General features: G+C 56.1%; 4 protein-coding genes across 4 annotated transcripts; 1 reads left to right on the top strand and 3 right to left on the bottom strand.

Annotated features, from left to right (window-relative positions):
* Positions 1 to 551: 551 nt before the first annotated feature.
* Positions 552 to 2,243, bottom strand: D7B24_001657 (uncharacterized protein; the record flags this gene model as incomplete). The annotated part of the gene is made up of 3 exons (XM_028635880.1): positions 552 to 1,833; positions 1,892 to 2,158; positions 2,212 to 2,243. The coding sequence occupies 3 exons, from the start codon at positions 2,241 to 2,243 to the stop codon at positions 552 to 554; spliced, it is 1,581 nt and encodes a 526-aa protein (XP_028491762.1).
* Positions 2,244 to 3,846: 1,603 nt separating this feature from the next.
* Positions 3,847 to 4,217, bottom strand: D7B24_001656 (uncharacterized protein; the record flags this gene model as incomplete). The annotated part of the gene is made up of 2 exons (XM_028635879.1): positions 3,847 to 4,119; positions 4,173 to 4,217. The coding sequence occupies 2 exons, from the start codon at positions 4,215 to 4,217 to the stop codon at positions 3,847 to 3,849; spliced, it is 318 nt and encodes a 105-aa protein (XP_028491761.1).
* An 833-nt stretch (positions 4,218 to 5,050) lies between these two features.
* On the bottom strand, positions 5,051 to 6,445 carry GLN1 (glutamate--ammonia ligase; the record flags this gene model as incomplete). The annotated part of the gene is made up of 6 exons (XM_028635878.1): positions 5,051 to 5,341; positions 5,392 to 5,543; positions 5,604 to 5,800; positions 5,860 to 6,167; positions 6,247 to 6,339; positions 6,398 to 6,445. The coding sequence occupies 6 exons, from the start codon at positions 6,443 to 6,445 to the stop codon at positions 5,051 to 5,053; spliced, it is 1,089 nt and encodes a 362-aa protein (XP_028491760.1).
* Positions 6,446 to 8,617: 2,172 nt separating this feature from the next.
* On the top strand, positions 8,618 to 9,411 carry TIM23 (Mitochondrial import inner membrane translocase subunit tim23; the record flags this gene model as incomplete). The annotated part of the gene is made up of 2 exons (XM_028635877.1): positions 8,618 to 9,271; positions 9,343 to 9,411. 2 exons carry the CDS (start codon positions 8,618 to 8,620, stop codon positions 9,409 to 9,411), a joined length of 723 nt encoding a protein of 240 aa, XP_028491759.1.
* Positions 9,412 to 11,997: the final 2,586 nt, after the last annotated feature.

Raw genomic sequence — 11,997 nt, 5'->3', positions numbered from 1 at the left:
AGGCCGGAGAGCTGTCCGCGAATGGGCGCGAGCCCTCTGCCCGCGCATCTCTCTCCTCTAATGGCGCCGGTGGGGAAAGGGCGTGGCCAAGCAGAACAGGGACCATGAATCGCGGCACTCTCCTGAAGGAAAAGCCAAGTCCGAATTGACTTTTTCCCTCTTCCCCCCTCGCGGAGATGGTGCGTGTGGGGTACGCACGCACTCAAACGCACCATCGCGTTTGTGCGAGCTCTAGAAGGGAAGCAAGCGGAAGATCGCGAGATTACGGGTGCGCGACGACGAGGCATGACCTGCCAGAGTAGGCGAGGCGTGGCGAACGAGTCGAGATTTACGGACGTAATCATTACCTTGCTAATTGCTTCCCCAGACAGCCACTGTCAAATCGTAATCTGGGGTATCGTGTCTTGTGTTCTCCTATGTACCCCTCAATTACCCCGTAGTAGGAAGGGGGTTGGATCAAAAAAGGCCACGTCTGGACTCGTGTCAAGCCCATCCCGCCAGCACGTTCCTCATATCGTAAGTTCTCGGAACAGCAGCTTCTCATCTCGTAATCATCGCGAAATACACTCCGCTCCAAACACGCCAGAGCTTCCTAGCCCAAGCCCGCCCAGTGCGTTGAGACCCCAGGTCAGCGCAGTGGCCTCCCAGTCTAGGTCTTCCTGGGGAACCTGGTCCCCGGCAGTGATGGCCGCACTTTCGGTAGACGAAGGGATGTAGGCACTGTCGTCGGCCACATCGTTCGCCTCCGTCTTAATCTTGCGGGGCCGTCCGCGGCGTTTCGGACCCGGCGTCTCGGCTGCGGGCGATAAGCTCGCCGCAGATGACCGCGTGGTACGGCCACTGCTGCGGACAACAACAGCAGACGGCTCATCCGTGTCGCCAACAGCGTCAACGGCCGCATCCGCTTCCAGCACTCTGTTCTTGAAAAATGGTGTCGCGCACGCCAGGATGTCGTTGATGTCCAACGGTCGAACAGCGGCCCAAACAGCCAAGCTGACGCCACTCAGCAGCACATCCCATGCCGCAGCTGCCACCACAGGGTGGTCCGCCGTAGAGCCAAGAATCTTACTGAACGCCATGGTCGTCTGCTCCAGTGTCGAGCGTGTCTCCTTGTCAAAGGGAAGGAACTTGCTGTGGCGGTGGTAGTGGGCATCTGGTGCGTTGTAGATCAGGCCAAGTACGGTTGCCTTGGCTTGCAGGCCAAAGGTAGCCATGGACACGAACCGGAAGAGCTCCGTCAAGTCACCGTAGCCACCGCGAGGGTGCGCATGTACGGTGCCCCAGCTGGCTGGCGCGATAGCTGGGATGAGCAGCGGTGCAAACGTGAGCGCCTTCCCGGCGACTGCCAGCGCAGGGAAGCCAGGGCTGCCTGCCACGGCAGGAACGCAGAAGAGCACACCAAAACTCTGGGTCAGTGCTGCCATGAGAAGTGCCACGCTCGGCGTCCAACCTGCCGGCTTGGGAGGGAACAGGCGGTTCCGAAGCCTGCCGAGTGCCGATGTGGGGGGGCCTTCACCCGCCGAGATGATCGGCGTGGGTGTCAGAAGCAGTGCAAGATAAAATAAGTTTTGGGCGAAAGACAGGTTGACAAGGTGCGCCAGGGCAAGGTAAGCCCAGAGAAACGGGATGTTCCTCCTGCGGCCTTCGGCGGACAGCAATAGGCTCCAGGCTATGGTAGCGAGCTCGACCTGCTGACCCCACCAGTAGCGACGCGCCTTCTCGGCCACGATCTCGAGGGCGTCCAGGTAGACAGGCGTGTCGGTCAGCCACCGGGCAACGTAGACATGGGTCGAGTTGTTGCCATAGGGAAGAATGCCCTTCTCGCCATATACTCTGTGACAGAAACGTTAGCAGAAAGCAACACGGGTTCAGGGCGGCACTGGCGGCTGACCTGGCGGGAATCTCGAGAGCGCGCTGATCGGCCCAGACTTTGTAAGACAGGGTCGCATATCTTGAGGTTGTATAGCCTGCCAGAGCAAGACTTAGGGCGGCGAGGCCTGCGAAAAGCGGTGTGAGGATCGACCGCCGCGTGAGCCTTTCTCTCGTTCCTTGGGCCGGAGACAGCGACGTGTAAGACCGATACAGGCTTCGGGCGACGTATGCTGTCAAGACGGCAACACTGGTGGCGTGTGTGCCAACTGCTGCGAACGCGAGATAGCTGGAGTGTTGTCAGGATGGAATTCTTGAATTTGAGGCATGCGATCAACATACTCGATCTCCGGCTCGATGGGTACCGGCGCCATTGTGGAGATGATAAAGTTGACGGTACGCAAGAGGCAATAGGAGGAGGGTGGTGAGAGTGAACCTTCCTTTGATTGTGAATGTGGCAGGATGATCAAGTGAGAGAAGGCTACGGGTCAAGAGTTCGACGGCAGCAGACGCGACGACCTACTGTGGCGGTTGTTGTGGGAGCTTGGAACCAAACAACAGGCAATGACGTGAGGGCGTCATACCTGCTGGCGCTGGCTCGTTGAGGCAGGTGTGCATGTACCTGACCGACAGGGCAATGATTGGCCGTGAGGGAAGTATGCCTACCGATCATCTTACGCGTTTCAGTGCGTTGAGCTTGATATCTCTATGGCTTCAGCTCAATAAGTCTGGCGTGTTTCTTGACCATCTCCCATGTACGTCAGTGTGAGGGTTTACTGAACATCAGCGACTGAGCATGCCAAATTATTTCTTTTCGTATCGATCACTCACTGACCATCCAAACATAAGGTACCTACCTAGACAATAAAGATGGGTATCGGGCAGCTTGAGCACAGGCCAACAGTCAAGCCGTCCGGTTGAACCACGGCAATTAACTTGACCAGACAGTGAGGTCGGCGCCGAACAGGCAGAGAGAGAAAAAAGCTGACTCTAGGCTAGGCAGGGGCCCGCCAACCCCACTCTGCAGCAGCATAAAAAGATTTCTTGTCGTCGCTCCTCCTGCGCTTTTCTCTTCTTCTTCATCATCAGTATGGGTTAAAAAACACCGTCATGTGTATTTTAACTTAACGGCGGCTCCGCTATGCGGCTTGCTGAGGGTTATCCGTTTTCGATGGGTTTTCTTCCGTTCCCGGCCCCCAATAACAAATGTTTCCATTTCTACCTGCCGTGGACGTATTTCAGTCCAGGACGCGGGGGTGGTTTCAGACAGATTTTGACCGATATGCTCGACTGACTGAGCAATCCTTGTGACGAGAAGCCCAGCCAATTGAAGGCTGCGGCGTGGCTGGTGTTGCATCTTGATGAGAGTTCCATCTTTGAAAGACGGCAGGATTGAAGAGCTCGTCGTCTTGTCTGGTCGCCTTAGTCATCCTTTGATGTCTACTTGCGGCTCATACGCGATATCTGCGTCCCCGTCGGAGACGCTGATGCTGGATAGTCTCCATTTCGCATTCATATCGTCGGCGATTTGCGGATAGCGATCTTCAGCGTTTCCGAATTACCAAACGTGCACACAACCAATCCGTTGGCTTCCTGATATACTACATGCATACGGACGGGAGACGCGGTGTGGTGCGGATCTTCGCACCTGCACGAAGCGTCGCCACTTCCTCCGTTGCCAGAGCACTTCATTTTAAGGCATGGCCGGCCTTGCCCAACCTGCACCAGTCCTCCTACATGCCAAGTAGCAGAGGAATGCCGTTCCTAGGGCTGTGACGGCACATGCAAACTGGATAGCCTGGTTCGCATACGCCTTCTGACAACGCCGCAAGTCCAGCTTTCGGGTTCCATGGTAGTTCTCAGAACCTGCATTGACAATTGGGCTCTCCCACCAATCGTTCCCTGCAACTTCGTCCAGGTTCTCATGCCTCTCGCACTCGATGCCACCGAGAGCAACTGCATACGCCTGCACGACTGTCAGCACGAACCCCACCATCGGGCATCGGTTCGCACGGCAAGGACACTGACAATGCCGCCGCCAAGTAGTAGCAGACCACTCATCACGTCAAACACCATGACGACGTTGCTAGGTATCTTGTCGACAAACATGCCAGCCAGCCCCAGGAGCGCCACGACGAGGCCTACTGATCCCACGAAGACGGCGAACTGGATCGAGCCTGGCGGGGCCCCGTAAAGTTGCCCCTGCAGAAGGTCGACCGACAGAGCCAGCGCGACGAGGGCGAAGATGGCCTATGTATTGTATCAGCAGGCTGCTCATCTCAGCAGGAGCTTGTGACAATGACCTGGAGGATCCAGGCTCCGACCCCAACGTAGCTTGAGATGGCCATTCTCGATGGGCGACATGTGACCTTTCCTAGATAGAAGCGTTGGAGCAGTAGGTCGTGGGCAGGAATGCTTAGGACAAGACTTGCACGCCCTATCCTGCCGAGAACATAGTCCAGCATTAAGTGCCTAGGATCTTGGGCGGCGGGGGGCAAGGCATCTTTCTTAAGGCGAGATGACCATGACTATGTTTGCGCGAGATGCCGTGGTGACACGCTCCACGAACGTGCGCAAACAGAATCCGGCATCAACTCTGCAAACTTTGTCAGTTTCGACCTGTACCACCGTGCGCGGGAAAATGCCGAATGTGAACATGCCGCTTGGTTCATCTTAGTGTGGAGATGTCGTTTCCCCCAGTTCGCGGTTTTACACTCGACGGTTTCCTCTTCATACGTTGGCCCAACCCAATAGGGAGAAATGGCTGTCTAGGCAGCGGAACTGTACATTCGGGTCTGGCCGCAAGATGAGAACCCTCGGCCAGTAATGACACGGCCATTGAAAATGATGGGCGGTTTGCCTCATGTGTCACGTACGCAAACTTGACACCATGCTCGATAATGTGGCGAGCTGAGGAGAGCCCAAGCTCGAGATGGTCATTCTTAATGCGAGAGGAAGCGTTCCGCTTGGTCGTATATGCCAAAAATAATAATCATTCAGCTTGTGTCATCAGCCAATGGCATCATCTTGTCATTGATCATAACACCATTTCTCATTTGGGGGAATAAGCTACCGTGCACCCACATCTAACCCACGCGCAGCTGGCCCGGAATTTCCGTGCCAGCTCAACACCAGAGTAGTAGCGAAAGAGGGTATCTGCCTTTTTTTTTTCTTCCTTTCTTTAGTCCGAAGCGCCGAAGCATGTCTCCATCATAATGTGGGTGATCCTGTAAGGGTCAGAGTTGCTGGCGGGGCGGCGGTCCTCGAAGTATCCGTAGCCCTTGGCGCCGACCTCGCGGGGGATGCGAATGGAAGCGCCGCGGTTGGCGACACCCCAGCTAAACTGATCGATGGCGCCCGTCTCGTGGCGGCCCGTCAGACGCTGGTCGTTGTCCTCACCGTAGACGGCAATGTGCTCCTTGTGGCGGCCCTCAAGCTTCTTGATCGCGTCCTCGATGTACTTCATGCCACCCTGGTCTTGTTAGCCGCATTCTCCAGAGCGGTAAAGCGATGTGAGCTTACCTCTACCCTCATATCCTTGGTGGAGAAGTTGGTGTGCAGACCGGCGCCGTTCCAGTCACCAGGAATGGGCTTAGGGTGCAGGGACACCTTGGCACCAAACTCCTCAGAGATGCGCGCAAGGAGGAAACGGGCGAGCCAGAGGTGGTCACCCACTGGTACATGTTAGCACACACGTCGGAGATGTGGCAATGGCAGGCGGCGGGACAACTCACTCTCGATACCGACACAGGGGCCGACCTGGAACTCCCACTGGGCAGGCATGACTTCGGCGTTGGTGCCAGAGATCTTGACACCGGAGTACAGGCAGGCCTTGTAGTGCGCCTCAACAATGTCGCGCTGAACGACCTTACCGGCGCCGACACCACAGTAGTAGGGGCCTTGGGGGGCGGGGAAACCGTTCGAGGGCCAGCTGGCGGGAGGGGTCAGCTTACGTTACACACTGTCGTTGGCTACAAGGTGCTGTCTCACCCAAAAGGACGGTTGCTGAGGTCGAGCAGGGTGTACTCCTGCTCGAGGCCGAACCACGGCTCGAGCGCAGTGTGAGCCTGCATGGTCTTGGCGCACTCGTAGCGGTAGTTGTACTTGTTCGGCGAGCCATCAGCATCCCAGCACTCGGCGAGGACGAGGATGTTAGGAGTGCCACGGAAAGGATCGGGAAAGACGGCAACGGGCTTGAGGTAGACGTCAGAGTTGTCACCGGGAGCCTGCTCGGTGGAGGAACCGTCGAAGTTCCAGGTGGGAAGGTCATCAGGCGTGTACTCCTGCTCCTTCAGCGTCTATGTCGCGAGACATATGTTAGCAGTTGAAACGTCGGGCCACCCTGCGGCTGACGTGGGATCTTGTAGATTTGCTTACGCGGGACTTGGAACGAGTCTCGCCAGCGGCATCGATCCAGATGTACTCGGCCATGATGCTGCCCTTCTGGTCGAGCTTCAGGTACTTCGACAACTGTCATGTTGCGTCAGCATGCCCGGAAACCATGCGCCGGCCTTGATTGTGAGCTCACAGTGTCGGTCCTGGAAATGTTGGAGGAGGAAGTCGCCTGCGACAACATGTTAGTATCGTGTGCGTGATTCCGGTAGGAAATTGTGGGACACCGCCGGTCCGGCCCCGGAGATGTGGAGCGCCAGAGCGCGGCGAGCAGACGGTGGGGTGAAGGGGGAACAGGTCTCACCATTTTTGCGGATTGTCGCGTTGTTAGCGGGGGACAATTGTGAAGGAGGAAAGGAGCAAAAATCTATCTCTGAGCCAGAAGGACAGAAAAGTAAAACAAGCAGATCGTCGGGAGAAGGGAGAGCTGAGGGGCTAGGGCGGTTTATCTACGAGAACCTCTGTGCTCGTATGCTCTGTGTCCTGGGGAAGAGGGAGGTGGGGTGGGTGAAGGGGTGTCGAGACTGGCAACCTGGATTCCTTGCCAACCTAAAAGCCCAGCCAGTCTTGAGTTCGAGATAAGGACCCCGAATACCACTTCAGGGGGGGTGGGATTGCCATGCAGGTTGTCAGTGTGCTCCGGTGTACCCCCACCACATCTTTCTCTCACCTGCCAGCCAGCTCGCCTGGTCACCTGCGGCCGAGGTCAGCATCGTGGCATCAGTTTTTGGCGATAGCCTCCGTCTGCGGCGAGAAGACTCGAGTTTCGCGCGTCCCCGCACGTCCAGAGGATGGAATACTGCAGACCATTCGAGTGATGGCATCGTGCCTGCGAGTCGGACCCAGGTGGCAGAGGCACATTATGGAATTCCTCTGGCTTGGGAGCACGGCCTGGCATGATTTCCCCAGGTATCATGCCCCCCCTCCCAGGTGTCCCATGCTTCTCTCCATCGTGGATGGCGCCAACGTCGGCCTGGTCAGGAGCCAATGGAGACTGGCGCATCAGGGTATTTTCCTCCGCCCTGTTTGTATCTGCGCCTGTACTTGTATAGCAGTCTGCGGCTTCGCGGCCCTGGAGGTATTTTTCTCTCTTCCTCTCTCGTGGTATCTATTCCGAGAGGATTGACCCCTCAGCTTCGTCTCGGAACCTGCAGGCCGATGCCGGCACGCGCGTTTGTGTTTCCCCTGAAAGTGAGATCGGCTTGCTTTTTAAGGTGCGCAGTGGCTGGTGTTGCACGAATGTCACATTCTAGCTTTTCACTTCGCCGCAGTGGTGTCGCGGCCCTCCATGCCAGCCCCAGCGCCAACGTTCCTATGACCTGCTTCAAGTCGATCGCAAATGCGTCGCTCACGATTCGGTGTCTGTTTCCCGACAAACCCCACGGTGCTGGGTTCTCCAGAGCGGCCCCAGAGTCCATACATCGTAAGCTCGAACCTCTAGTTCGTGCTGTCCAGGTCATCAGAGAATTTCATGTCGGTTCCTATTCGCGAGGTTGATCTTATCGTCTGGGTGTGATTGGTCGATGCGCGCTTTTTACATAGTTAAATTTGCTCGAGGCGCAGCCAACCGGGCGTCGCAATCAATCAGCCGTCGGTAGGTTGCCAGGACTGTGTACCTGCATCGGTCTGTCGCTTGTCTCGTCTCCCTGAATGACCTTTACGGTCGGTTGGTACCGCCCCTCCATCTCCATCGTGAAAAGCGTGGTCGACTAGTCTAGCGAGCCCTGTCTGTTGATCGACAGATTTCCGGCTTGCTGTCAGGCGGGTCTGACATCTCCAGCATCTCCTGCCCGCAGCATTGAATGGGTCGGCGCAGACTGGGCATGGCCCCATAGGATTCATCGAGTATGACCGTGCCACCTTGTCCTCGTCCTCATCCTCGACGATGGCGGGCCACTGAGCACCTCCAATGGGCTTGAAGATGGAGCTATGGATGAACGCTACGCACGAGTCCATATCTATGCGATGATCGTGGTCAGGTCAGAGTTGAATGAAGCACAACAAGCAGAGCAACCACGAACGTGCATGGCTTTGACCCACCACTACCCTAGAAGCAGGCGCAGGAAGCACCACAAGATTTCGAACGGCTGACTCATCCACGCCCAGTATTTACCGGCGAATAGCCGATGCCGCTCTTCCTCTGCGCAAGGGCCATGTCGCGCTGGGGCGGCGAGCCCGAACTTGGCCCAGACGGCGGCCAATTTTTTTCGACACCTCCCAAATCATCATCATCGGCTCCGACTACAGCCGCGCTACTGGCCTCCTGAATCCCCTCGGGCTCAACACCACATCAACCTCCGCGGCAGCACGACAAGAAAGTACACCCACCGTCATCACACCTACATCTCTCACAGCCATGTCGTCTCTCTGGAACACTTTTAGCGGACAAAAGTCCTCGCAGAAGGACGCGGTCGCTACGTCCGCCCCGGCGCAACCCCCCTCGCAGCCCAGATCGACCCTCGAGTCCACGGCCTTCGACCCATCCCAAGGACAAGGCGTCGAGGCCTTTCTCCAGAGCTCCAGCTTCTCCGACCCCTCTCAACTACACCCTCTTTCCGGTCTCAACAAGGACACTCTCGAATACCTCTCCCTCGAAGACGCCGCCCTCTCCGATGTCCCAGGCGGCCAGTCCGTCCTTCCTTCGCGCGGCTTCACAGATGATCTCTGCTACGGCGCCGGCGTCACATATCTCACCGCCCTCGGCCTCGGAGGTGCTTGGGGCCTGCAGGAGGGTTTGAGGCGGTCCGTCAACCAGCCGCCCAAGCTGCGCCTGAACTCCGTCCTCAACGCCGTCACCCGCCGTGGTCCCTTCCTCGGCAACTCCGCCGGCGTTGTCGCCATCACCTACAACTGCTTCAACGGCGCCATCGGGTACTTCAGGGGGAAGCACGACGCCGCCAACACCATTGCCGCTGGCGCGTTGAGCGGCATGCTCTTCAAGAGCACCCGGGGGCTCCGCCCCATGCTCATCTCTGGAGGTATCGTTGCCGGTGTTGCCGGTGCCTGGGCTGTACGTGCTTGTCCCCCCCCCCCCCCTCCTTCTCTTTCTAGTCAGAGCATAGAATGCTAACAGTCGTGCAGGTCACCCGCAGGACCTTCTTCACGATCCCCGAGGTCAACGAGCGCGAGCACGAGCACGCCACTCTGTAATAACAACGACGCAAACGCCTTACATCCCAATTTTCTCCTTTACCTTCTGATAATAGACCTTGAGATCTGTGGCACGAGGTCTTTCTTGTTTCGAGACCCGCCGAGCGGAGTTGGAGCGAGCCTGAGCCGAGGCACGCCGTGCATGTTTGAGTAGCGGCAGACCGAAGTAAAAAAGTGAAAGCCGCGGGGAAACGATTGGGAGCTTTCCTCTGCGGCACGGTGTGGAGGGGGCCAGTTCACTTCACGGAGCATTGCGACGGAACGGATCTCTCTCCTCTTTGGGCACAAGGGGCCATGTGTGCCTGTGACATTTGTATACTATGGTAGAAGGCGGAAGAGCGCTAGAAGAACGCATCGGACGGTAACAGGCGTTCGGATCCTGCCGTGCGAGGCAGGACGGTCGAAATGACAGACTTTTGTTACCCCAACTGAAGTGAGTGTGTCTCGTGACAAGTGCATTTTTTGGAAAGCTTGATGGGTTGTGGTGCTTGCTCACATGGAAATAGATTCTCTTGTTGAAAGACAGCACGGTAGCGCTTGTGACTGCCATCTGCCGTTGCAGATGAGCATCGACCAGGAGGTGCACCTGGTCTGAGACGAGCTTAACGAGCTTGAATCCACATCCCGCAATCAACGGTCCATATTTTGGATGGCATCTTATTCACTATGGCCAGGTCTTCACTCGCAGTCTCTACGGTATTAATTTTTCCAGTCTCTCCCTCAGTACCACAGTTGACGGCAAAATCGAACCCCACCACCGCAAGCCCCGAGACACCCTTCGCACTACTGGAGCAGTTCACGACCAGTTCGACGCCCTTGTCACTTGTCTTCACTATCTCCGTGCCACACATGAGCGCTACGATGGCTTCAACTTTGGCAACCTCATGCGCCATACTGGGCATCTGGGGACCTTTTACAACCCGACCTTTGTCCTCTGGAACCCCAATGCCAAGGAGCCGTACTCGTACCGACTTGTTGAGAAGCGGACTCTGGCATGTATTATCAGACAGAGTCTATGTTGCGCGCATTCACATGGATGTGTTCAGCTGGAAATTTGACAATCTCTTCGACGCGGGACTGAAATCAGATGTTTGTATGAGTGGAACGACTACTATTAATATATCTTTCCTAGCGAGGGCAGGTTCCTGCACGGCCTTCCTCTGATAGTCGCAGTTTTGATCCGGAGGGCAAAGGTCGAGGCATTTCAGAAAAAAAGGTGGGATCCCCGAGAAGGCACAGCTCATCACCCTCGCAGTGCTGTTCGGTTGCTAACAGTTTCTAGACCTAGATGGCCGCACGCTGGAGACTTCAAAGCGAAATCGCCATGCCTACCTCCGAGTCCTAGGTTCACAGAGCCATTGAGGGTACCGACATCATGCACACCCGAAAGCTTCCCCACAATCAAGCATCTCTACTCAAATTAATCCTTACACAAATACGTTATTGAAACATCACCAGCCCGACAGCCCGAGCATGCTTTCCGCAGAGATCTCAGGGTTCGGCTGGGGACGATGAATCACCTCACCAAACACGTTACCGAACAGACACAGCAGGAGGCCATCGAGCTCACAGCCTCTAACAGAAAATTGCTCAAGACACAACTGTGTTGGGAGAAATCTGGCCTTGGCCGAGGAAATGTGATACCGGAACGAGTGAATGCTTCCCCTTCATTCCTGATATGCCGCGCACCCTGATATGCCGCGCACTGCTCGATTTTGGGAGCAAGGACGTGAGAAGACCGTTGAATGAACAAACTGAACTCAGGGTTTAGGGGAGCCATGCCAAAGCCATTGCGACTCACGATGGGCGGTGCCGAATAAATGAGCAGCTGTGCATACGGAACAACTGTATCATATGAATCAGTTCTTGGCAAGGATGGAATCTCCATCACCCCTTAAGCCCAAGATCTTCTCCTGCATGGCCTAGAATTGTAGAATGAGTGGCGTAAAGGCTTACCATACTCACCACCAGATGAGTCCTGGGGGGTTTGCAATACTCAGAGCTGGGCGTAGAATATCAAGTACCAAGCTAATCTCGATAAATGGCAAAGGGTATGGCAAACCGGGAAGAATATTGGCCTGATGCCTCGCCATAGGGCAGCTCCCCTCCCATATCTATGATTCAGTCTCCTCAGCCACACACAGCGCAGGCCCCCGCACGAGCGAACTTGCCCTACCTCGAGCACCTACCCTTCCTCCTTGAAATCATCCCCTCTCAACATTTTTGTGCACTTTCCGAAAAACACAGTGATAACGTCTGATTAGATTTATCGATTTGGACCTGCCAAAGGCCTGCACAGCAACAGAGCAACCAACATGTGCTTCAAGTTCACCGACATCGCGTACGAGGAAGAGGCACCCCCACGGCAATGGCGATACGTGCCAGAGAATGGCCGTTACGTGCTCAAACGTGTAGGTGAATGTGTCTGTCTCTTTTGTGTCACACGAGTGCCCCTTAGAGTCTCTTGCTCGATCGAGTCTGTGCCCTCTGCTGTATGACGGGTTCAAGTGAATATCCGCGGCAACGTTTGAACAATGAGGGGATGCTGGAAGGCTTTGACTCGTGGGTCTGGCCTACCTAGATTCT

The sequence above is a fragment of the Verticillium nonalfalfae genome, assembly GCF_003724135.2.
Source record: "Verticillium nonalfalfae strain VnAa140/NRRL 66861 chromosome Unknown scaffold_134, whole genome shotgun sequence".
NCBI classification, from domain to species: Eukaryota; Fungi; Ascomycota; class Sordariomycetes; order Glomerellales; family Plectosphaerellaceae; genus Verticillium; species Verticillium nonalfalfae.
Note: the sequence above shows the minus strand (reverse complement) of the source record. Positions and strands in the feature narration are given on the sequence as shown.